At 39.7% G+C, this 27675-nt stretch overlaps 1 protein-coding gene across 4 annotated transcripts; it reads right to left on the reverse strand.

Annotated features, from left to right (window-relative positions):
- On the reverse strand, window positions 1-27675 carry CDC42EP3 (CDC42 effector protein 3). 4 transcript variants are annotated; one of them, XM_059841334.1, is made up of 2 exons: window positions 27526-27675; window positions 1-2100 (listed from the first exon to the last, which is right to left on the reverse strand). In XM_059841334.1, the coding sequence occupies exon 2, from the start codon at window positions 1822-1824 to the stop codon at window positions 1063-1065; it is 762 nt and encodes a 253-aa protein (XP_059697317.1). In that variant the 5' UTR covers window positions 1825-2100; window positions 27526-27675; the 3' UTR covers window positions 1-1062. The 4 variants fall into 4 exon arrangements, with proteins under 4 accessions (XP_059697317.1, XP_059697316.1, XP_059697319.1 ...); XM_059841333.1 differs by lacking the exon at window positions 27526-27675 and adding an exon at window positions 26983-27147; XM_059841336.1 differs by lacking the exon at window positions 27526-27675 and adding an exon at window positions 25482-25575.

A 27675-nucleotide genomic window follows, 5' to 3' on the forward strand; every position in this document is an offset into this window, starting at 1 on the left:
GCAATTTAAAGGGGTTTTTATTGTATTGCACAAGGTATTTATGCAATCCATGTAGGTACTGTATTGAAGGATCCACATTTCGCAAACATTGGCTGCTGCTGCACACATCACTAGCATTGTGAATAACCAGTGCCTTCTTCAAAAAGTAAAATAACCAGCTGCAAGTTTAAGCATGTTGTGGAAATAAATGAAGAAAAAAGCAAGGACTATTAATACATATTTCTCTTCAAACATACAAATATACAATTTTCAGAAGAGCACCAGTAATGCCAAGCAAGTACTTTGATGAGATAATGTATGTGTAGGCTCTGCAGTAAAAAGCCAATATGCACACAGAAAATATATTTCAACTTTTAAAATAATTTAACCATAATATCTTGCATGTGTCACCTGTTTACAACATAACATTTCATATACAATGTCAGGCCCAAGCCTCAACGTGTGTAAATTTGTGCATACTCATTTAAAGCAGCTTAGACTGGACCAGATTATTCAAGCTGAGAAAGCCTTCAAACTGTTCACAACTGAATTCAGAGCGGTAGTATAAGACCAAGAAAGTAGTTATGGTGAATTTATAACAGAAATGGTACTATGGAAAATGAAGAAAAATATTATAAAATCCTCAAACACAAGGTTCTAGAAAGAGGCCTACATGTAAAGTGATATTGTAATAATTTATAAAAGCGAATAATTAGTATCAGTCTCCTTTCTGACATTAAGATTCTCACATATTCAGAAGCCTGTAGAAGTGAACTAAGCAAATGTCACAATCAGTATTATCCTCAAATGCTGTTTCTTAAGTTTCTGACCACTAATACTGGTACTTCAAAGCATTTTAGAATTCCTGAAACTGATTATTAAAATTTATATTCCTGATATGAGAATTTAGTGTAATAAAAATCATGAAAAACAATAGGTAAAAAAATAGTATTTTAAGAATATTTTTAGAAAACGCATCATACAACTGCAAATACAGCTAATTTTTAAGCATCTGCTTTTGAACTGTGATCTTTTGTTTGTTTTTAAGTGAATCACTAATAAAGAAGCAAGGGAGTACCAGTTCTAAGATTTATTCTTGTCCATTACATTGAGGACCTCATCCAAAAGTGAGGGCCCCAAGTCAAGTTGCAATGAGAGAAGAGAGCCTGCAAGATCTGAAAGGGATTCTTCTGACTTTGTCTTGGTTAGTTCACATGAAAGCCGACTGTCATCCAGTAAATCAACTGTTTGCCAATCAGTGCATCGTTCAGAAAAGCTGGACGAGTGACTGTCGCTACCGTTAGTAAAATGTGAAGAAGAACCATTTTGCCCCCATATGTCATCTTTGTATGTTTCTTCATCCTCCATCTCTTTAGCTTTCTCCTGCAGTTTTTCTTCTATTACTGGCTCACAGCTAAGCCTAGGATTTCTGGATGACCTGATGGATTCTTGCTTTGAATTAAATGTCACTGGTGACAGTAAAGGCAATGTAAGGGCTTGAGAACCCCCAATGGCAGGAAGGGAAATAGCATTTTTGAGCACTGGCGATGGAGTTTCTGTAAACATGGATTCAGAAGTGCTGTTTGCCCTTAAGAATTCATTGTGGATACCAGACTGGCTAACTTTGGTTTCACCTTCATTTCCAGGCAACAGCTCATAGTTGCCCTGCAAAAATGAGATGTCTCCAAAAACATCATGCTGTCCCTCTTTTCCAATGTGTATGGTGTGACGAAAATCTCCAAGTGGAGGACTGATCATATCAGGAGATAAGATATCCCTTAGTTTGAATTTCTTCCCTTTCTTATTGTTAGCAGCTTTCAAGTAGATGGGTGTCTTGGCTGGCATCTTGCTTGTAGTTTCTGAGAGAAGTAGTTAAAAAAAAAGGTTAGGGAAGGAGAAACCTCTTACAAAGCCAGTTCTTCTCAGGAGACCTTCAGCGTTAGCAATGTTACATCATCATCTTGAACCACTCTTGCACACAAACTCTTATTCTTCTGATACAGAGAACTGCCGTGTATGTGAAGGTAAATGTCTCCCACATCAGCTCTTCGCAAGGTAGAGCACACGTTTTGGGGTCAGGTACCAACCAAATGCCCTGCTACTTCCTCAACTTGAGAAAACCTGCATGGGAGACAAAATCATGTTATCATTAATTTATTTTTCATGGTTCATTCAGTCTTGATTTAACCAAACCCTAAAATTAGTCATGGTACTGACAGTTCCAGCCTACAGATTAGCTTTATGATGTTGCTTCCCTTCATTAGGCAGGATAAAAGAGTTCGGATTAACAAGGGCCACCTAACCTCTCTCTGACTCCATAGCTTTTTTTGAAGTCAGACTTTTTAGACACAGTTGCTGAGCACAATTAATTTGATAAGTATCACTATCTCAATCTTTCTTCTCCTTATTGTGGCATTCAAAATGCTGACCTTTAAGAGCACATGAAGAAACACACTTACAACATTCAACAACATTAAGTTTTTGGTAGATCCAGGAAGACTGACAGTCATTCAGAAAACTGTTTTGGGTATGGAGTAGACTCCCTTGATTTAGATAACTGGGTAATCAGATTAGCATTCAGATACTTCCAATTAGTGCTGGAACACTCACAAACTGTAACGTTTCCAGTAATTGTGCCCATTTAAACAGACAGTTTTAGGAACTAGAAAAAAGAGCTCTTCCAGGTCTTTAAAATTTGTTAGGAACATCCAAACTCACTTTAGAGGAGACTGATTCTTGTGACTATAATCTTTAGGCTACATGAATTCCTCATAGCAATTAGTTACAGACTAGCTCATGAATTATGCAGACCATGAGGCCACAGTGATTTAGAGTTGCTCTGTGCAACCAGTTTAAACAGTCTCTGCAAACCACATTGTCCTACTAGAATGTGGTCTTTGAAAGGCCTCATAGAGCTAACAAGGGCTAATAGGCTATGAAGTCAAAAAGCTAATGAAAACCACTCTTTTTTAATACTTTAATGTTATATTTCTTCCTTATAGTGTTGGTTCCTAACTCTTGGACACTCTCAGAATTAACACATTTTTTCTCCTGGACATTTTTATACATTCTTCTATTATGTCCATGCACCACAGATTCCCCCGCTCTCATTAGAATACTCAGCTACAAATCTGTCACCCTTAGTCCACCACCACCCCCACTGTGCAAAGGAGATTACAGCTTTTACACAGCAAGACTGCTCTATATCATAAGAGGAGGGAGCTGACTATAACAAGGGCTACTTTTCTGCCTTTTACTTGTGCCCTGGCAGGGTTTTTCCTTCACCAAATTAAGCCCAGTGCAAATCACCAAGTTTAAAACTTAGCACTGTATGGCTACACACTCAGGTTGTCAAGAAGCATTTAAGCATTTTAACAAATCCTTTAACCACAGTAATTAGTTCCTACAGTTGGGTACTTAACTGTGCATCACAAGGGGAGCTGGGAGTCTAGCCAGGTCAATGTTTCGGTTTTTTGATTCCCACCAGGTATCTACTGCACTTTGATAATATTGAAGAGCCCTCCCCCACAAAATATATCAGATGTAAACAGGTTAAAGTTGAAATATAAAATAAGTTCAATAATTTGATGTTGCAGAAGATGAAACAGGAAAGCCTTATAAATATGTTTGCCTGGCCTTCAATTTATGAGGGCATTTTAAACTGTTAAGATCGATTTTGAAAATACAATTGATTGCATCAATCAATTGAAAGCACTTCAAAGCCTCCTCCTACACAACAAAATGGTAATGCATTAGGATCTACAATATACTAGGAGATTCACATTACTCCATGACAGTACTGCAAGATACAAAAGTAACTCCTGAATAAGATCTCTGCATGTGCCACCTGCAATGGGAACAGAACTGATCAGTCAAATCAACCCTGCAGTTTTAAGGTCTAAAATTCACTGCATTGTTTCCCTCCATTTATCACTCTGCCCAAGCAACCCATTTAACTAAACAAAATGTCCTCAACTCTACAGAGAAGACTATTATCAAACAAAGATGAATTATGAGATTGTTTCATAGTTATCTAGGGGACTCAGCTCTATCTCACTTCCTAGAAATAACAGGCCAAATTCTCTCTGATTTTAATTTCTCATTCTTTAAGGTCTTTTAATTTGAATGAATGACAATGTAATGACGATGTGGTCCAAAGTCATGCCTGTTGGTCACTAGTTTAAAAATGAAAGATAAATGGTAGTTCATTCAAAACTTTCATGGTTTCCACCACTTAGGATCTGTATCATAAACCATTATCACCAAATTCCACAGGGAGGTTTAAAAAAAACTTGAAGGACATAATGAAATATCTGAACATTCAGGAAATATTAAAAAGAAAATGTAAAATAACTCCTAGGTATAAATAGGCCATTTTAACATACAAGAAAAGCACTATATTTTATTTAGCTCATAGCTCAAGGGAAAAAAAAATACAAAAACTCTGAAAGCAGCACACAAACTTTGGATATCCAAATCTCCTTTGGTTCTTGTACTACGAGACAGCCCCAGTAAGGGGCAGTGTAAAACCACACTACCTGAGACCATGCTGCAAGAGACTCCACTATGAAGAATTCTAAACCCTCTATACAGCAGTCCCTTTAACTGTGAAGGCCTTGCCTTTCATTTGGCCAGTGCAAGAGGCTTTACATTTGAAGAGAAGAAATTTTGCAATTACATGCTTAGTGCAAGCACCATTTTCTCTGCTGAAAACAAAGGGTATTCTTACTGTAGATTTCAGTACCCACAGTATTGGAAATCTGCAAACTACACCTTTTAAATAAAAGAAAAGGGCTCCCTTCTCTATGGACAGGCCTTCCATGTACAACATAACAAAGCTTCAGAGAAACTGTATTTTGTTTCTGCATACCTATCCTCTTTGTCAACTACTGCCTAAAGGAGTGCAGATTTTTAGATACTTCAAACAAATAAATCTGGAAATATTCACTAAATATACAATACTATTTTTATTCATTCATTTGCAATTAAATAAGGAAAAATCTATACAAAAAGTTAACATATAGCATATCTATACACACACATACATATATATAGTAGTTCTTTTAGTAAGAAAAAAAACGTATAAATCAAACTTTGGCAAATGAAGAAAAACCTAACAAGACTAAGCTTCCAGCTCAAATGCTAGAAGACAAAAATTAGTCCACAAAATTTTCACAAGAATCTTAACACCTTAACACCTGCACTCAACAAGATTTAATGGAATCTTAAGTGCACATGGCCTAAGAGAAGGGACACAACACAACCCAGTCTTGATATCAGGCTACACAATAAATTTCTCCTTGTCTTAAAATGAGACACTTTTCAGATCTTACTGCTGAAAGAGTCTCCTGTTTTGACTAATTTCAGCTCAGTAACCAAGTGATCGTATAGCTAAATTGGAAAGCTGAGTGAGAAATTACCAGAAAACCAGAAGTCTGCAATCCTGGACTGGCAGCCTACAGTGGAAGACCATAATTTAAGAGAAAAACAACATGAAAGGGTTTTTATTCCCGTTAAAAGGATATCCCCTCTCCTAACAAGATCCAAGCACAAGCCAAACCAGAGGAATTTCAGCCCAGTGAAAATTAAAGTTTTAGTTTGGCTGTAGCGCTTGCTCATTTTCATTCCTATCACTTCACACTCTCATATAAGTATTTTGCTTGGTAACAAAGACTAATATTTTTAGAGTTGCTTCTCAATCTGCCTTCTGTCCACTCAGCAATCATCACCTTCCACACAGCTCAAAGTTTTCCATGGATGCCTTAGCTTATTCCACGGTCCATTTTAAAAAGACAGACTATCAGCAAATATCTCAACAGCTAAGCTTGCAAAGTCAGAGACAATAAGGGTCAAGGTGCAAACTTTTATTTGTGCACACATCCCAAGAAATCTAGATCCCTTAGCAAAGAAATTAGAGAAAGAAAATCACATTTCCACAGAGCAGAGCCAGAAGTGACTGTGTGTGCTGGGAAGCCTCGGGGCTTTCTCTAGGGCAATCCCTTGCAAAGGCTCTGCCTTACACATCACTGACGAGAAGCATGTGAAGCTCACAGAAAGGCCTTTCCAAAGCATAATTTAAAATATAATTGAATTACCTTGTGGAGAAAGTCAGTAAGAGAAAACTGAGTCTGTACATCACCTAAATATCCAAATGAAAGCACAGCAACATAGCAAAAAGACAAAATTATTCAACAAGCAGCTGCAACTTTTCTACATGATGAAGGATCTGCAAGCATAGAAGAATTAGATTTTAGGGCTTCATTTTAGGTTTTAGCTATCAGCAGCTTTCAGCAGTACAAACAAATTCTTAAGAACATCTTGATCAATTACTTTCACTATGTCTAAAACAGCATCAAGTGTAAAACACATTTTTACTGCTTTTACAACAGGGGCCTGAAGTCATGCAGTCACAATTCCTGAATGCTAGTGAAATACACTCCCAGTTAACCCAGTCCTCAGGTACAAGAAAAGCATCAGATGATGCACCACAGATCTTACCTCTTATGTTTCTGGGGACTCAGGTGTCCTTATCAACCATCAGGCTCTGAAGACAGGAGGCCACAAGTCTGTCCACTTCTAGACCAGACCACCAGCTCTCCACTTATAAAGCCACTACCTTCTAAGTAGCTTAAACCACATCAGGTGCTAACAATTCTCCCTTCAGATTGTTTATAAAAGGCAGAGCCTTTGAATTAATCTACATTAAAGTCAACTTCCCTTGATCAGGTTAGAAGTTCTTGTCTCCTTTGCTTTTCCTTTCATTAAAGAATTGGCACCTTCCTGATTAAAGCTACAGATTTAATTACTTTATAAAAACAATCAGGCTAAATGCACTTCAGTTCAACTAATTTTCCCAACTGCACTCAACTGAGTCTCCTGGATCAAGTCTTACCTATTTCATTGTGCCATCACATACACTATTTAGAAAATGAAGGAAAAAAATCCCAAATAATTTCCACAGCAACAGAAGCACAGGTCAAGAGAGGACCTGACTCTGTGTTGCAGTTGATTCATTTCTACATTGCCCTGAAAAGACAGAGATGCCACGCACTAGCTGTGAAGGTGTTTGTCCACCTTTCTCTTAAAATTCCCCATAAATGCAGACTGCATACATTAATTTACTTCACAGAGGTCAGTTATCAGAGAATATGCACCTAAAGTGTTCCCTGTTCCAATCTGGGTCCTGATTAATAGAATAAATTATTTTATCTATTCTAGCTGTGGAGAAATAAAAAAGTAAAATTTTTTTTAAACGCAAAAAAAAAAATCACATGCACATGTAATTTGATTTCCCTTGTTATAAAACAATTTTTTCCACATAAATCAAAGACATAGTACACTAGCTGTGAGTTGTCCACTCGAAGAAGGGTTAATTGCCACCAAGTGTAAGCACAGACAGGGACAGGCTGCATACAGCATCTTTCTCTCTAGGTATCTTTCATTTCTCCAGTACCTTCCTGTTTTTCCCTCCTCCCTAAAACCTAGATTTACAAACAAAGGAAAAACAAGTTCTTGATTTTTAATTATTGACTCCTTTAACTCTTGCCACCCTGCTCAGCACTCTTTCAAACAGATCAACCTCATGTAAATCATGTTAACCAAACCAGGGAACACTTTCCACTAATTTTAAACAATTCAAGTACTTGTGTATTATATGGAAATGAATGAAGTATTTAATCTATTTAAGAATTTTTATTTTAGCTTGTAAGAGAAAGAAACAAAGGAGAGCAAACCTGATTTGGGGGGAAGGAAAAAAAAGAGGTCTAATTTGAGCAACTGGCCTCAGTTTCTAGTTATTATTTTGTTCTTTATCAGTCTGAGAGTACAAAGGCCCTTTATCAACCAGAAATCTTCATTCTTGTTAAGGTATTTGAACACTAACCAAGTTGTTTCTCAGTCATCCTTTCTGAACAAAGTGAACAGGGGGAATTCCTCATGTGGTGATAGTGGGAGAATAATTTTAAGCCTTCTGGTGTCTCTCCCTCTCTCTTTTGAACCACCTCCAATTTTTCAACACTGTTTTCTAAGCAGATCAAAATTAATGACAATATTTCAATATAATTCTCCCTAACAGCATATATGAAGATAAAAATCACTTCTTTCTTCCCATCATCATTGTCTTGTTTATAAACGAGATCATACTTCTGCTCTTATTCTCATCCTCTTAAAACAGGAATTTTCCTGTATTTACAGAGTAGAATTATATTACAAACCATTTAAGAATTCTTGTGCTAGTATAATAAAAACAAGTTCTCCAAGCAGAATAAACTATACTGGAAAAAGTAGAATTTGTTATCCTTGCATTTTATTGGTTCAGAGTGGGCATCTCCATTGTTTTTTTTTTTTAAGGATCAATATATAAATATATTAATTTAATCAACAAATTTTGGCAGCACAGCCAGTGGCAGTGCTCATCCTACACTGTTTGTCCAGTAAGACTTTACTCCTTTCCTTTACTCCAAGAACTAAGCTAAAAAGATTTCCAAATTATCATTCTCCAGCAAATAAACTGGATTTACACTCTACAGGATAAAAAGTAATGCCATACTTCAGAAAGAGAGAGAAACATTCTATTTCAATGTGCTCAAGCTGTGAATCAATGAATCAGTTGAGCTTTCTCCATCTCCATCACCAATATACTTCACCTGCAAATTTGTACTACAACAATTTTGTACTTATTTGCAAGATGCTCATAAAAATACTATGCAACCCATACTGTATAAATAGATCTCTATTGTATCAGTGGAAATACATCCCTTTTTGATACTGACTTATTTTTGACATTTACTCTGAGATTCTAAACATTTTTAATACATGCTTTGTTAACACTATAGAGAACTAATATTTTTTAAATCTGGTTGTGATGCAATAAGAAAATAAATGCCTTACATAGTGACTATGACTATAGTTCACTACAGTGAACTATAGTCATAGTCTATAGTCTATAGTTCTATAGTATAGAAACTATATAGTAGAACTATTTTCTATACTATAGAACTATAGTCTATGGTTCTATAGTACAGAAAATATTCTATGACTACTCATTAGAATATTTTAAATAACTTTTTTATCAAGCAATTTTTTTTACTTTTCCACAGGCTTGAATCACAGCTTACTTTCAGCTTTGAAAAGTTAGCATCTTTTCTAGAACAATAAAAACTTTCTTTTCTCCTCTTCTCCAGAGACAGGGACTTAATGAGCTCACTGTATTCTGTTGTTCAGCTTCATGGATGGAAACAGGTCCCTCTTCACTACCTTTTCCTTAGCTTTGTTGGCTGGTACATTCATACATACATTTAATACCATATAGTTCATTGCCTTCCAAAAACTGGATGAGCGCAAGCCCATGCAGATTTAGGCAGAGGTGCATGTCAGTACAAGGAGCAGCACAGCACGTTAATAATGCAGCCAGCCACGGTGAGGTTATGCTACTTCAAACAGACTGCACGCTGAAGCACAGTCACACATCTCCTACAAAGTCACACACCAGATGAGCAGATAGCTGGGTACCATAAACCCATAAGCCACCAGATGGACAGGCTTAAAGACTCGTCCATCCGTTCTCTTCAGCCATAGGATAAAACATGAAATGGGACAAAAAAATAACCCCTACAACCCGAGCCGATGTGCCACCTAAAAGCTGGCAAACTGCTCTGGTTGAAATCTCAGCTGTCCCCTTCGATGTTAGCCAGCACACAGATCAGTTTAAATGGATTAGGAATCCACACTCCACACCCTTTGTGATTCGGAGCAAGTTAGCATAGATGGCTCTCTTTTGACACAGAGGGTGTAGCTCTTCAGTCCAACTCTGCTCTCAAAGCCGGTTTAAGAAGTTCCCACCTTGGATTCATCACTCCTCATTGCTGGTTCCTGGTTCTGCACCGCAGTTCCTTATACCCTTCACAGGCAGACAGACCTACCAGTCACACTTCAAACTGGTCACAGCCGCAGTCCTCTCCACTGACTCAGTTTACAGGACAGGCTTAGCAACAGCTGCAGCTGCCCGATGGCAGTGCTTCAAGAGAGTTCAAGCCCAATATAACTTGCTGTCAGAAAGGCATTCTCTCCTTCCCCCCTACAGTGTGCACACACTTGACCCCTTACAGGCCAGTTCAGCACACAACAAGGTGAAAACTAACTAAGAAAGAGGTCTAAAATCACTAGGCTTGGCGTGAGACTGCTACTCTGCTGTAAAAAGTCCTTTCTATAGCTAAGCTAACTCTTGAGACAACACTCTTAGAAAGCAAGGACTTGTGGCAGAAGGGCTGGGCAATCCTTAACCATCTCTCCAGCAAGGAAAAACGTCCATGGAATTACATCCAGACTTTATGCGCTCCTAATGCAAAAATGGCTTTGTAGCTCCACTTGTTTCTGCCTTAGGGTTCCCAAGACTGCTGTCATACTGAATTTTTTTCTAACTTTATTTAATATAGTCATACTATTTCTGGAAAAGACCCTTAGTTTAAAATTTCCGTAATTGCTAGCTACTGACAAAAGGCAATCTAAAATATAAGGATCCTGCAAGGTTTCAAGAAAAAAAAAAAAAAAACACCCAACCACCAAACCCACAAAACCCTACCCTGAACTCCTGACCTCCAATTCTCAAATATGCTTCATCTCTAAGTCAAATACTCCTTATCATCTCCTTGAAACACAGAAGTGACATAGGCATATCACAATCACCAGTTCTATTATTCATTTTTCAGAGTGTTTAAATAAGTATTGACCATCTTTAAGTGGCTGATAAACTAGTTTTGAAACAAACTTGAAAGCCAGAGAGCCCTCTATAAGCAAAGACTAGCAATGAGGTAGATATATATAGATACAGAAAAATCTAAAGTTGCACAGGACTTACTTTTTTAATTACACAAAAGAAGGATGAATCTTGTGCTCTGTTGCAGTTCTGCCTCCTTCAGAGAATTGAATGGTCACCAAGATGAGAGCAAGGCTGATGGCATTGGGGTAGATGGAAGAAAGGAAATGCTTCAATAGATTAAAAAAACCCTCACTGAATTACTTTTTTGGTCCAGCTCATGCCCCCTTTAAAAAAATGGGGCTGAAATCACAGAGTAAATAGGGCTTCTAAAATTTTTTTATCTACATCCAGTTTCAAGTATATTGTTAGTACAGCTAAGGTTTATCACCCTTATATGAAACTAAATGGAAACCCTGAAATTACATCTTCACAGTGAGTTTATACTCTACTTCTAACAAAACAATTCCACTATTTGAAGGCACCATTTGAGCAGAGGTAAGAATCTGGGAGTTTAAGTGACAACTGGAAGACATGTCATATTCTGGAGCTGCTCTGCAGCATGACAGTGATGCCTGCAACATGCTCCAGCTGACAGGGATGCACCACACTGGACAGCAGTGAAGGGGTCCCCACTTTCTCCCAAGACATTTGGTTCTCTACCTTAAGTTGCTTGTACTCAGCAGATCAGACTTCTTTTTTCTGAAATATATCAAGTAGTATCAGGGTGAATTTACACGTTGTGCCAATACTCGTATTTCACACACTGCTCTGAAAACCAGTCAGAGCAAATGAGTCTAATTTGAAAGAAATCCATATACTCAGCACTTGTACAGAGGTGTACTGTCTGACTATCCGGAGTGCACTGCGGCAATTCGGTGCTAAAGCCAGTTTACTGATTAGCAGCTGATATTTCTTTCAAACTCTAAATCCCACGTATTTAATTAAACTGTCCAAAATACTGTTGTCTCAAATCCCACTAAAGCCACCTTCTCAACACTCAGGGTTTACATCAGCCAGCACTCAGAACCTATCTTCCCATTTTTGTAGCCATATTTCAAAAGCTAAGTATACATCTAAGACAAAGCTTAAGCCAAATGGTGAATGGGATGACAGCCCTTGTATAGACTGGACTTCGAATTTGAATGTGCAGGCAACATGAGAGGATAAGTAAAAGGGTCAGGGAAGCATGTTGGATCCAGTGAACCCAAGCAGACCCAGTGTACTGCAAGTCAAGTCCTGTCTTTGCAAACTTCTGGAAAAGCATTTTGCAGACATTCGTTTTCTCTCAGCTCTCTGCAGGGGCTCCTGCTTAGAGCTTTGCCTCGAGACTGCAAGAGAACATAAATCTCTCTGTTCAAAGGTCAATATTTCAAAGTGCTCCAAAATGGGCGTTTTGTTTTCAGAAGTAGTGTCAAGAGAAGGCGTATTGGCGGCAAAAAGAAAACTTCTAGTGGGCAGTCACATTAGGGTAATGTAATCATGACTCATGCTCCTCACCCATTTCCTGACTAGCGCTGTGCATGATCAAAAGAAAGCCAGCCACAGTAATGCTGCCGCTCGTTAATGTTAGCTGGCCTGAAAGGATTACAAACTACCAAACTCATTGCAGAGCATCCTATTTAAAGCTTGACACAAATCGACACTGACAAACACAGTGGCGTAACACCAACCAAAGCAAGTTGCCTTTGTTGCGAGAAACAAGTAACAACTTTTATGATGAGTTCTCCTACCCGATCCAACCCTCCCACACACCTTTAAAACACTGTAAATCCTTGGGAGGATGCCTAGCGAGAGGGAGGGGAATGTGTAGTTGCTAGCTAGTATCCAAAGAAACGCAAGATGCAAGGACCTTTTGGAGAGGATCACACCGAACTCAGACTGCCGTAAAACAACTACCACCTCCCCAAAAATGTTGTAAAAGAACATACAGACGGGACTAAGCATGAATTGGGCTTAAGAGTCTCCCACCTTATAAGAAAAGCACTGCGTGGGGCAATTTCTGTCTCAGTGTTCCCCTGCTGAGCATCCCGAGTGAAGCGTGTGCTTAATGATGCAAACTGCTGTTCATTCGTAGAAAGATTTCTTCAGCAGAAAATATATTTCAGATCTTCGTTGGGACCTCGGTCACATTTAATTTGTTCCAAAACCCGTATTAATGAAAACCCCAAAATTAATCAGATGTTTCATCAGAAACTAGGCTAGACATTAGGTAACAGATGCCAACACCCAGCTGCACCTCTCTGCATCCCTCACAGGCCAGATAGAATCATTCAGGCTGGAAAAGACCTTTAAGATCATCAAGTCAACGAGACAGCTTCTTTCCCTCACGCCTACCTCAGAAGCACAGCTAGGAGCCTACATTTGCAGGCCCCTTTCACTCCTTTATAAATGCCAAGTGCTAAACATGCTCCTCAGCACCAGTTACCGTGTTCCTTATGGTACTTCCAACAAGGGAGATCAAGGGGTGAGAGATTCTGAAGGTAACCATTACATACATAATCCGTGGTCAAAACCACTGTCCATAGATTTAAGACTGATCAGCAGCGGCATTCCACTCTCAGGATACTGAAGAGACCTATACCATGTGTCTGACAGCCAAATCCAACCCATATTTAACAACTGTCTTTTTAGTAATGCCTCAGCTCACCGTTTAGTAATCTTACCCTTCTGCCCCTCGCATTAAACAGAGTACTGGGGAACAACAGGTGGGAGAAGCAAAGTGTTGCACAAGGCAAAAGTTATGTTTAGGTCTGACTAAACCAATACCAGCTAGGTGTATTGAGGCTATACTTTATCCAGGTTGCAGTAATTACTTCAGAGTTGAGAGAAGCTGGTTCTGAAACAGAGCACTCACATATATACCAAGGCTTTATATTGCATTGTGACACTTGCTTCTGGACTGTTAAAGCTCTGTTCATCTTGTTCATACAACTCTAGCAGCACAGAAATTAGATGTAGCAATCCCTTTGGGCATGGATCCACCTTGGTATTGACCAAGAACGAGCTGTTACCACATACTGCAAGTCCTCCATATACCAATACATACAACTGGTATGGAAAGCAGTGGTGTGTAGGCAGAAAAATAAAAGAACATAATTCTAGGACCTACTTTCCCATGTAAAGGACATATTTATTTACTTAATCCTCTAATAAGTAGGTAAGACGAAATGCTACCTTACTCCAGGCTATTTAAAGCAAATTTCTAATGGTTCTTGCAAGCTCCAGGGAGCCAAAATTCAAGCCATGGGAGAAGCACTACATTGCTTAAGAAAAGATGACATGTTTTAGAGTCCAGGGAGCACAGCTACAGTGCTGACAAAAACTTCTGCTGGGGGACAAGGGAAATCAAGCAAAATAAAACACAACAACAAAAAAAGAAACACTGCAACACCAACTCAGAAGACAAAAGCAATGTAAAGATGTTCAGAAACCAAGCCACCTAAGTAAGCGGACAGGTATTCCTGATTTTCTTACTGTAGGCAAAGGAAGAGAAATTGAAGTAAATTTCCTTGTCCTGAGAACAAATTCAAACCATATCCAGCAAAAAATCCCCACAACATATAATAGCATAACAATGCATTAGGATTGCAATAATTTAAAGCACAGTGTGGGCCTCTCTTTTCTGGTCCATATGGTTCTTTTAACAGAGATAGCAGCTATGGAAACAAAGACAAGGAACAAACTATAACTCCCTGAATTACACAACAGAGACACTACACTCAAGAAGTTTAAGAGGGAACTTGCATTCAAGTAGGGCATCAACATCTCAGTGTTGCTGCTTCAGTACTGGACCAGAAGAAATTATTGGATAATGAAGGGCCTGTTTCACAGGCTCTCTGGATATAACTCCCTTGGGATGGAAGAGAAATACCATAACTAAAAGACTCTTAAACACAGTTCCATCAAAAGGCATGTACAGTAACTTCTAAAAGGAAGATATCACCCAAGTGCCATTCTTTCTTTCCCTCTGTACATGCCTGCTAACCTGGATTCACCAGAGGTATGCTCCTTCTGGCTGCAGAAGCAGTGGGCAGCAATACCTGGGCTTCTTCCTTGGAGCCCAAGGAAATCCCGACTGCAGGAAAGTATTAAATAGTTCATTAACGGCTACTAAGACCAATGTAAAAAGTAGTTCAGTAACACTCCAATTGCTATAGTCATAGGCTTCCTAAGTTAAACCACATCCTTGAGTAAAATGGGATTTTGCTGTTCTTTTGTTTATTCCTCAGAATGCAGCACTAAACAGGGTTCATCCTACAATAATTCAAATTAAATATATATCTTCTTAAACAAAAATCAAGCCACGGATATACTGCTGTTAAACTTCTGCTATTCCTGGAAAGACCATAACTCATTCACTTCAGAGGACAAAAATGGGAAGAGACAATTTAGCATGGGAAAAGGAAAAAGGCACAAACAACAATGAAAAGAAAAAAATCTGCACCTAGTCAGTAAACTAAAACTCTCCAAGTACAACACATTAGCAGCTTGCAGGAAAACAGTAAACTTTTTATAGTCACCAGGTTCCCAGATTAATGGCTCTGATTGAGTTCACACCTCCCAAAGTGTTTCAAATTGTCTGAAAGAAGACAGGCAATTTCACTCAGCGTTCCAAGAGGCTGAAAGAGCATTACATCTTAAAGCAAAATCTCAACTTTAAAAACAAAAAATTATGAATACCTGAAAAATCCGGAGACTATCAACCTGACTTGCATTTGGACTATTGCATTCCCAGTGATTTATAATCCAAAAGACACACTGAGTGCTGTTTTAGAACTTGATTAAGGCTAATAAATAATAAAACTCCCTTAATATTTCTTGCTAGTTACCTTTCTGATGCAGAAGATACAGAACATTTTTTCACTAGTTTTATCAGACACCAAAATACTCTTCTTGAGCTTTCCACTGAAATTCTGAAATTTCCTATGTACCTGGAAATAGCCATGTGCTCCTGGGTCAAACACTTAGCTGATAGCTTTGAAAACAACTAAGATAACTTTTTGAGTCACTAGTTTACATCTTTTCTCTTTCAACAGTAATTGACTCAGCGTAATTATTGGAGGCTATACTGCAGACGAGATCAGAATCAAAACTCTTGCTTTACTAAATAGATTTCAAGATACAAAACTAGTACATCTGCAGTGGAAGGACAACTTGCAATATATACAGCTCTTCTTTTAGCCCAGTACATCCACTGAAAACCACAAATATTCTTTTTTTTCCTGTCACAGGATCTCAGATCAATTATGAGTTCTTACACAGCAGCTTAGCATACCTGATATCATAGGAGTTTCTCTCCATTTGCAGGCCCCAGAAGGTAGTGCCACTCCCAAGTCAGACTAATAATACAAAGAAAAATTGTAGCTTTTTTCCTAAGGGCATTTAGAGTTGTGCGAGCTTTCTGATCAGCAGGACTTGAAGCCTGCATTACCAGTGAGTGCTCTTTAAACTCTTCGCCTTGAATTGATCCATTTCAGTTCGAAAACTACCCTAAGATGATCTGCACTGGAAGACTTAGAATCAAAGGGAAAAATAAACAGGTAGATAATGAAATTGAGCGATAGAGCCGCCTTGATCAACTCTGTCCTTATTTCAGCTGGGATAGAGTTAATTTTTATCCTGGTAGCTGGTACAGTGTTGTGCTGTGTTTTAGATTTAGGGTGAGAATAATGTTGATAACACACTGATGGTTCAGATGTTGCTAAGCAGTGTTTACACAAAGTCGTGGCTTTTCAGCTTCTCACCAGACCCCAGCAGCAAGTAGGCTGGGGAGAAACTGAGAGGAGAAATGGCCAGGACAGCTGACCCCCACTGTCCTAAGGGACGTCCCATAGCATATGGTATCATGGTCAGGATACAAACTAGGGGGAAAGGTGGCCACAGGCCACCGCTCAGGAATTGGCTGGGCATTGGCCAGCAGGTGGTGAGCAATTGCACTGTGCATCCCTTGTTTTGTACATTGAATTGTTGTATGATTATCCCTTCCTTTTCTGTCCTATTAAACTGTCTTTTTCTCAACCTATGAATTTTACTTTTTTTTTCCCCCTACTTCTCTCCAAATCCCCTTGGGTGGGGAAGGAGTGGGCAAGCAGCTGTGTGGTGTTCTGTTACCTGTCAGGTTAAACCACCTCAAGCTGATATCTGAACACCAGCAAGCCACTTGATTTTTAACAACAGCCCAAGTCATGCACTCAAGTTTAAAATGGAAGACTAAATCACAAAGGCCACAGTTTCAGGAAGGAAGACTGTGCTCAGAAACAGAAATAAGTGGTCAGAAGAGTTAACCAAGCTGAACCTCATCCTCTTGAACTGTAGTCATAAGAAGCTAGTGCAATTCCCTGCTGCATGAGAGAGGACACTGCAGGGAAAGATCCAGTAATTCTGTATTTGGCCATCACCATGTTCAGTTCCTGTAGCCACAATTCCAAGACGATTCATGAAACAAAAGAAAGTTCCAGGAGAGCCACAGGACTGACATTACCACTTACACTTCATAGAAGCATAGAAACATTAAGATTGGAAAAGACCTTTAAGATCATAAAGTTCAACTATCTAGCTTCAGTTTGCTAGACTGAAGGTAGTCAAAGCAATTACAAAGGAAAACATACATTTTTGGAAGAGCAAGAACAATTTACTCAGGCTTATGGTAGATTCTGTTATTTGAATATTTGCTAATTTTTTCTTTGTTTTTTAAGAAATTACTATTTAATTCAAACAAATCAGGCAGAGCCAGGAGTCATACTGACACAGAACTGGGTCATGATTCAGGAAAGGCCTACAGCTTGTCATAAGCAAGTTCCCAGTGGTCTGGTCTGACTTTTATCATTCAAGATATGAACAGTATTCTCCCCTAAATTCATGGCATTTCTCTTAAGAATTAAGTATTTGGAAAAGTATTTTTATCTCAGTAATGACACACTAAATTTTTAGAGCCTTTCTGTCCACCGATTTTGTTTCTTTGGCCATCATGATGATTATGAAGGTTGAAAGGACAAATTTCCCAGCAGTTATCAAAATAGACCTCTCATCAAAACTTGTGTTTGGAAAGTTCTCATCTTTCAGCACAAAACAGAAAAAAAAAAATTAGTAGATCTCTGTGTTGGACACTACTTCAAATCCTGCATGGAGAATCAAATAAATTCTGTCCTGTCAAATGGCCATCAACAGTTTGAGATCTTGCAAGATTTTAAAACCGTTCCTCCTTTGACACTGTGCAAGCAGAAGGGCACGCATTTCACAGCAACTTAGGCCTCTTCAAAACAAAGAGGAAAAACTTAACATTTTAAAGTATAATGGTCCAAGAGGAGTATATAAGATCCATGACAAAGTGGAATCCATGTCCAACTCATGTCCAACTACAGATACCCAGTTTTGAAGAAAAGCAAAATTTAAAACTATTACATGTGGCTTCATTCACTTTTACTAAAAAAAAAAAAAAAAAATCACACAGTTCTTGAATTTGAAAATACAACTCTATCTTCTTTTCAAGTCACATCTCCTTTGTATTGTTACTACTGCAAAACTTGACTTTGGGACTTTCAGGATACTTATCCCAAAATGACAAACTTTGAAATTTGGAAAGCCCAATAACTACCATCAGCTACCTCAGCAGATGGATTGAAAGAACACATTAAATCAGAGCACCTGAAAAATCATCTGGTACCATTTCAGTCACAGATCTTAAATGTACACACACACATAGACAACTGCTCCTACTTCTGCAGATACCACTTTTATTACAGAAAGAATACACGCAATTTCTCAGATGATGCCTTTTTAACATGTCCACCTACACTTCAGCTGTCTTGAAAGCTTCCATTTTAAGGCTTGTTTTCAGAGTTGTTTATCAATATCTGACACTGCCATTCCACATTTTCTATCCTCTTCTGCAGCCATCTGTGTTTGTTTATTGGGAGGACTGGAAGGAGATGGGAGAATTTTAACCCAAGTTTTTAAACTGTTTCTCTAATGAGATAAAACAAAATGATTTAATTTGACTCCCCAGCTATACTATAATGTCTTTTACTCCTACAGATATGCAAACCATCAAAATCCACAACACTACTAAGAGGTTCTGGCACTTCTGTACTTTTAAATGTGTCTTTTCCTGTCATTCTGAATTACCAGGGCAAGCAATGTCAAGGTGTTAAAGCGTATAATTTTTTACAAGATTCAGTAGCTTCAGTGTCTGACATCTAGAATCTTCTGAAATCCACTATTGAAAATATACTCTATTGAAAATATCAGCCCTCATTGCTTACATTGCTCCATCCCCACAAACAACTCAGTTGGCAGGAATAGCCATCAACCCAAATTCAGATCAGTGATGGAACATCTGCATAAAAAACAGGGATGTGGAACCAGGAGATGGAGGACAGTGGATGTGGGGAAGGGATTAAGGTTTATTCTCAGATGCAAGGTACAAAGACATTTAAATAGGCTTGATGCAGGAAAATTGGTTGGAATTTAGCAACGGGAGTAATTTGTTTAGACTGTTCATTTGGCCATTGAAGCCTACTTTCCTTGCAGATTTTTCAGTTATATGCAGATTATATATTTGTATTTTCAGAGACTATTTGGATACCCTTAAAGATGTACACTTGAATGAATATACTGTTCATACCAAAGGCAATGTCAAAAAGCCTCCAATTTCTCTGTTGTTGCTTCATTAGAAAACAATTCTGTCACTTCCTCCTATACAGCTATCAGAGCTTCTCCCAGTAATCAAGATGTTATACCATGCCACAAGATACCTCATTTACAATTTCTATTTCTCTGCCAAGGTAGAGGCATGGTTTTACTCTCAAGGCAAAATAACTACTGCAACTAACAGTGAAATTAGTTCTCAGACAAAAATGTGAAAGCCATCCACAGCATAAATTGCATAATTGTTCAGCACTTCCATTTGGAGAGGCAGGTTTTATTTTTGTCCTCACAAATTCCTTTAGGAACTCCTACAGATTAATAACCTTCTTGGACTCTTGCTATTGAATTTTTTTTTTGTTGGGACCAGAAGTATGCATTTTTAAGAGAGCTGTACAGTCCACTGCTATCAAATGGATTACTTTGTTGTCCTTGCTGTTGACCTCAGGGGTTCTTATCTGAAAGACTCCAGAGGCTGAGATGGGTATTCATACTGCCTGAAGGTACACGAAAAGAAAACCAGAAGAAATACAGCATCTCTTTCCACTAAAATCATAGCAAGCAAGTGGGGAGGGACATGCAAAACAGAGCAGCAGCCATACAAATTACTGGTCTGCTCAGTCCACTATCTTTGTTCCTAACAACAGATTTTCTATTCAGTCTTGAGGATTTCTGTGTGCCACTGATTATTTTGCATGTTACTAATAGAAACAAGTTAAGCAGAAATGCTAACAGTAATGAGCAAACCTTTTCATTTAAGTCTTTCATCAAACTGAATAGATGCTACCCCTGCCTTCTAGGCAGCAAGACCAAAGTGAGCAGTGAACTACTACAAATTTGTACTACTACAGCATCACCCCCCTAACCACAAGCCAGGTATCTAGTATATTAAGAATTACACACACATAAAATGACAGCAATAACATCTCACAGAAGACAGTTCTTCAGCTGTTGTATCTTTTGGGGCAAGGAATATCAACGGAATTGTAGCTGCTGTGAACATCACCTTCCTCCATTTCACCTTTCCACTCCAACTGTTTGGACTGAAGCAAAGTACAGTCCTGTATGCCATATATACAGCCTATGCATGGACATGCTACTCCATTCTTCACTCCTATATTCCCATCTAGGGGAACAATCAAACAGAAGAGACCCCCAGCTGCATTACATCTCACCCTCCTATGAGCCATGGTTATTATTCCAAAGTCATCTGCTACAGGAGCCATGAGCAATCAAGGAATCAGCCTGAACTTGATCAAGAGTAGTAATCTATGATATCCAGAGCAGAAACACTGAGCTGCATCTGACCTGCAGGACAATTTATGGCACTACTCCTTCCTTGTCCCTTTTTCACTCACAATGTAGTTCTTCTACTGTTCAAACCTCAAATTGGGCTAGCCCCTAAAATTATTTCTAGGAGCAATGTATCCTTCAAAGGGAAATGCCGAAGACTACACAGCCACAAACCATCCTCCAGATGAATAGAGAGAAATCACTGAAAAGCCAAAGGAAAGTGCCTTTGCAAGGACCACAGTGCCAGCGAGAAATGGCATGGCTGGCCTTTACATGGCATTACAAAAGGCAGAATCTGCACCTTCTTTTCTCTTCACCCTCACGGTGGCATGTGCAACATCCAGTTTCAAGTATACTTTTGATTTGATTCTTTGTGGTTACAGAAACATGTACCCTCAAAGAACTAATGAGTCACATTAACGTTTCAAATGACATGGACCTCATAAAATTTCAGCTGATTAGGCTGTCATTTGAAATCTGAACATGAGAATACTGATCTAACTGTCCTCAGGAAACAAATTTTAACCAAACTGAAATGATGCTTTAGTTCCCAAAAGACAGTTTATCAAATAATCCAAAAATAAATACAAAAAAATAATATTGATGGCCATTCCCCGGTAGAATTTCATTAAAAGCAGTGGCAAGAATGCCTTAACAAGATCCTGTCACAATGAGGATAAGATGTTTATGGTGTGCATCTTCAGCACAGCAAAGGGGAAAGAAAAAACAAACCAAAACAATCATCTTGGACATCCACCAAAACTCCACCACATCTTGGACTAATCTGTGCTTCAGTTTCAGATCTAATTTACCCAATCACATAAATAAACAGAATTTAACTAAATCAAAATATGCACTGAACCATGTTAACTGAGCTGAAAAAGTGAAGTTGGAGGTTTCTAAAAAAATATGTAAGCCTTCATGAAAAAGATGTATGCAAACATACACAATTCAGGCTTTACTTAGGCCAAACTGGAGATACACATAAGAATAAAGAATGGAACTTATTTCTGATCAAAATATCTTCATGGATAAAATTTAAAAGGTTAGATTTAGGAACTATTAGAACAAAGAACATTTAAAAAATTGTTCTGGTCTCATAAAGGATTTTTAAGGTTTGAAATTACTGAAGTATTGATTTTTTGGGTAGAATTTAAAAGCTTTTTGAATGAGAAGACTCCATAAGTGCAGTCATCTATTTCTTAAGAATATAAAGGAAACATGAGAAACATAAACAAAGAAGTGCAAGAATATAAATATGGAGCAACAGCCCCCAGCAACACTGGCATAATATTCCTGTACATCACTTGGTACTAGTGCATCACTCAAGTACTAGAAAAAACACGCCCACAAAATGTCTACTACACAGAAACTGAACTACTCACATAGTTTGAGAATACCACCTTCTTATAAACAGCTTAAGGAACTTTACTTGAAGAGGAGAAACAGAGAAAATATTTATCAAAGCAATAAGATCCTTTATCCTCTTCTCTACTAAGACTTATTATTTATACTCTTTCAGGGATTAGGATTTCTCCTGGTGGAGATGGTGACAGAGCTCTGCTGGCTAGGGAGCTGGTTTCCCAACCTCTCTGCAGAAAGGCTTCAGAGATGCTGACTGTGGTAGCAGCAAAGCACCTTTGATCTTCCTTGCAGAGTATCACTGAGAATTGTGAACCCCATAATTAGAAATATCATATGTAGAGCACAAAGGTTGCAAACTCAAAGAACACAAAGTTAGAAAATCCAAAGATTACATTATTTGTGGAATCATTATTTGATTCCTTCATCATCTGCACCACCCAAAACCACTATGACAGAGCAGGGGCTTCAGCTTTAGCCCAGAATTTCAAAAGGATTTTCCTTTTTTGCTGTGTCTTACTTAATTCACCCCACATACTACGTAGGGCAAAAGAACTGTGAAAAATAACATGATCTTAATGCACTTATAGGTGTATCACCATTTTCTACAGGCTTTTGCCAACTTATGAATACATCCTTTTACCAGAAAAACAGGTTTTAGAGTTTTGGGTTTGCTTGACTTGAATGTTATACTGTATAGATTTCTTAGCAGGGAGGGAAAAAAAGGAAATTTCAGAGTAAAAGTTTGCTTTTATTTACTATTTTTATGCTAGTGCCTAATATTCATAAAGCAAAAAACTCCACACTTGGAATGAAGACTCAACACCTGTTTCCTTTGTTTTAGACATAACACAAATCCTCAGATACATATAAAGTTTCTATAGCAAAATAGTGAGAAACACACTTGAAAACACCTGGTATTTCAAAGCAATGGAAAAAAAAATACACCAAGCCCTACATTTTAGATCTTCCAAGCAAAGATATGGAGTAGTATTTATTTTTAGAAAGTTCTTAGGGATGACTGAAAAAAAAAATTAATTGCCATGTAAATGTACTTAAACAAGCTTGCAGACCTGATTAAGCAAGTCATACCTAGTCTCAGCTTGTCATCAGCTCTTGTATCTCTACAGAAGGTCAGCTGCTGTTTACATGTAATCATAGAAAAGTTCACTTAGCTCGTTCAGAATGAGACCCAGCACAAAAACTCTCAGTATCAGTCTATTTAATTTCTTATCTAACATGCTCCCCGTTGACCTTTATGATAGAAATCAAAGCAGTGTATCAGATTTGGTGAGCTTTTCTCTATTATTCCGTGCAAGTAAAAACAGCATGAACACAACATTTACATAGTTAAGTTGTATGTTGTTGCTCTACCACACATAGTGAGGGTTGAAACCCTTAATGTGGCTCCCTGGCATTCATGAGATACTAGGTCATCAAGTTTTAAGAGTATTGCAACACTCGCTAATTTCAAAGATAAGAATAACTGTAATTCAAATTACTTGTGCTAAATATACATTTCAGTAAAATGGTCTTGCATTAAAACCTACTAAGATCATGACGATACAATTTAGTGTGAGCATTCAAAAACGACTCTCACATTTTCAGAGTTTTAGGCACTAAAAGTGTTATTTGCCTGTAGGCTCAGCCTGTAAATGGCTCGCAAATGGCTTACCTTTCCTCTTTAAAACCCAAAGCACAACACAAAAAGGAGTAAAATACATTCAGCAGTTCACTAGACTCTCAAAAGAAAAATCTCACAGCTGCTTACAAAGATTATTGACTAACTGTGCTCTGTGGACTTGACTAGTGGTAAAGCCATAAAACAAATACTTGTTTCTATACTTGACTATTTATTCCACAAATATCAACGAAACTAAGTAAAGGTATAAATACATCTTGACACCCTGGCCAACTTTGTCCTCTTGTAATCATCCCATTTTATCTTGGCAGTGTGCTTCCTGAGGCTTTTACTGGGTCTTGATATAACCCTTGAACTATGAGGAAGTTAATCTTGTCAGCCAGTTCCAGCTGCTCCCATCAGACTCACCTTCCCACCAGGCACCATGTTGGACCAACATCTTTGCTCAATAACATTAGGAATGTCAATTATGAGTGTAAATACAGAACATTGTAAAATATTGTAAGCAATGCTTATCTGCATGAATGTCAACCAGAAATTTTAACACAGCACTAAAAGTGTGTCTCTTCTTCAGCATGAGCTTTACTTGAGCTCATGAGTAGTTGCACCTTTTTCTGCCATCCTGCTTCACACTTCACACAGGATGTACTGAACTCGGCAGAGAAGCCAGAACTCTGCTCTCACTGCCCCACCCAGACACATCCCTTAGCACCCCCGAACTGCTTTCACTGCCTACTAACCCGTCTGCTTCTTAGTGAGAGAAAACCATTTAAAAACACTCCTCTACCCAACAGCCGAACACAATTCTTCCCACATCCTCCTTAAAGTTCAGACTTCAGGTTATTAGGGAAATTCAGCTTGCTATCACACAAACAAACAACACTTCCAGCCAACTGCCTTCCCTATAAGCATTGTACTCATGGAGATACCGCGGCTTTTAGGTACAGACCACCCAATTAGTTCAGTTTTACCACTGGGGGAAGGAGAGTCCTCCATGAGATGGCTCACATCTTGAGAATATATATGTACTCTGACGTGATCATAAGAGGGGGAGGAAAAAAAAAAAGATGGTTTTATTTGTTTGCTTCCAAAAAGTAAAAATTTGCATGGGGGAGGGTGAAAGCCTGTGGTGGTTTACATCATTATGAAAAGCCAAACAGGCATCAGGTGACCTGATCCACAGCAGTTCTGTTCACTAAGGTGAGGAAGAAGAGGAAGAACTGGTCAGAGAGCATTGCTAAGCCCCTGGGACACACACGATCTCACTGGCAAGAAGCAAAGGAGAACCTGATGGCAAATTCTGTATGGCAGAAAGAAATTTTTTTAAATGCAAGTTCCCATTTCTTCCCCTAACTATTTGTTAAAACTTGGGCAGAGGACCAGAATTTCTTCCAGAAGCCATCTAGGTCAGAAGACTGTAAACCAAAGCAGCCTTCCTAATTATGAAAAGCTGAGAGCAAAGCATGTTCTGCCATGAACCGTGGCTTTTGTTGGTTACAGTGAAGCTGATACAAGTGGTTTGGAACAGTTTTAGATGTCTCTTTCAAGTCAATGTGACATCTAGCCACAGCAGTCAAATAGGGATGGTGCAGACCCACGCAGCTGCTGCCTCAGGGAAAATGTGGCTCTGGGCTGCCTCTTAGGTGATATCCATCTCTTTCTTTTCTAAAATTCACCCAGGCCGCCTCCTGGTGATTCAGGCTGGCTTTACCAATCACAGAAGAGGGGCAGAGGTAGTTTCTGCAGCCTGGTTTTTACCTCTGTGGATGTACAAGGTGCTCCCCAGACAACAGTAATTGTGATTACCTTTAATCTAAGGAGAAGATAGGCCTTATTGTTTCCTTCCCAGATACCGTTGGCTTATGCTGAGGCCAGGAAAAATCATTCCCTTCCGTACTGTCCTACCGACCAAAGAACCTGCTCAGTTCCTCTCCTTCGCATGCTGTAATGCAAAACAAATGTTCAAAGCAAGGAGTGCCTCGAACATAGGAGTTTTCTCCCGCTTTTCTGAATGTTTCTGCTGAAAGGTTATTTGTAACACACCACAGAGTGCAAGTAAATCTTACTGCTAATGCTAAAAAAGGCTGAAGCCTTTCAGTACAAGACACTTTAAAAATAAATCCTTGCAACAGGAATCACCTGCTGATACATGCTTTTATGTTTAGCCAGCTGCCAAGATGCCACATCTGTCACTTCTTGCTTCCAGAAATGTGCTTTCCTTTTCTGTAGGGAACGAGAAAATTCTGCTTCTAGAATTGCGCTGAGTATCATGATGCCTTTTTTGGTATCTCTGTCATTCCTCTAAACATCTGAGCCACGGCACATGGATTACAAGATTTCTGGTAGTTTGCATCTAGAGAATTGTTCAGCTTTAGATTTTCATACCTTAAACCTTCTGATTTTTTTCATCTACGTTTTCCTGAACAATGTTACATCCTTCCAACCTATATATAACTGAAATTAATGGTCTATGCATGAGTCCTTGCCTTCTCCCCCCCCCCCCCAGATATTTTTCAAAGGAAAATAAGAGATCAAAATCGTATTTGTTACATTAAGCATTTCATAATAAGCCTTCTTCCTATTTTTAAAACAAAGCAACAATCTACAGTGACGCAAGTCCTAAATTAATTGCTTCCTCTATTTTGGTCTCTTTTAAATTTCAACTGAAAATAAATCAAGTCCTTTCTATTAATCTACAGCCCGCATTTCTTCATCAGCAGCCCAACCCAAATTCTCAAATTTGACTCCCGACTTGAACTCTTAGCTCGACAACCAGCACCACACCGGGTACTGACTTGCCCCCAGCGCAGAGCTTGCCCTCGGTCCAGCCCCAGCCGGGCAGGGAGCAGCGCACTCAAGCGCACGGTTATTCTCAGCCCCACGCAGGAAGGCGCGGCGCAAGGGGACACACCGCACAAAAAGGAGCGCAGCCTGTTTCGGGGGGTTGTAGGCTGGGTATGCCTTCTGTCTCCAGGGCAAGGGCATAAAATCAGGTATGCCAAAATACGCCGGGATGGAAATTTAAACCGATACAGGGGCGAATTTTAGCTCGGAATTTCAGTGATGTAGAAACACCCCGAGTCTTTCTAAGCGATAGCTTGGGCATGAACCTCCCGAGCAGCCTCCAAGATCATTAATGGGTACTCTCTCTGGCTACCCCGAAATGCGTAGCCTCCCTCCCGGCCCCCCGAGCGGGCGCGCTGCGGCCCCGCCGCCGCTCCGCAGGTCAGGAGGGGCAGTGCCGCGTCCCGGTCGCGCAGCCCGGCGGTGGCGGCCCTCCCGCTCCGCGCCCCGCTCCCCGACTTACGGAGCTGCCGCTGCTCCCGCGCCGCTCCTCCCTCCCGAGCTATCTCCCTCCCGCCGGTGCGGAGCCGGGAGGGCAGCGGGGCCGCCCCTCCGCGACTCGGGCCGAGCGCGGCACCTGCGAGCGTCTGTCAGTGCGCGGGCGGCGGCGCCCCGTGTGCCGGGGGCGCGGCGCGGGGCCGCGGGCGGCGAGCGGCTGCCGCGGGGAGGCGGCGCTGCCGGCGGCGCTGCGGGCGGGGAGGGCGGGCTGCAGGGAAATCCTGGCACCGCGGAGCGCCGGCGGGGAGGCGGGCAGGGAGGCCAGGAACAACCACAATAACAATAAAATGTTCCCCCCATCTTTTTTTTTTTTTTTTTTTTTTTTTTGAGCTGTTTTGCTGGGGTGGGGGCGTTGCTGGCAGTCCGGGAGGCCTTCCCTACACCCTGGTAGTGTTCCGGTGAAGCCCTCGGGTGGGCAACCCCCCTTCCCCCTGTCCCCCGAGCACGGTCAGCTCTGAGGTGTGCTTTAAAGCTAATGATTTTTCACCCGAACCCTCTTGCCCCTCACCTCTTCGGCGCCCCGATCCGTCAGGGGTGACACTCAGCCCGCTCTCCCCCCGCCGTACTCATTCATCCTGCCTGTCCTCCATTATTTACGCGTTGTTAAGGAGCGCTCGGGCTTTCAGGATTCGGCGGTCTGTGATTTACAGGTAACCGG

Source organism: Haemorhous mexicanus, chromosome 3 (assembly GCF_027477595.1).
Source record: "Haemorhous mexicanus isolate bHaeMex1 chromosome 3, bHaeMex1.pri, whole genome shotgun sequence".
Classification (NCBI taxonomy): Eukaryota; Metazoa; Chordata; class Aves; order Passeriformes; family Fringillidae; genus Haemorhous; species Haemorhous mexicanus.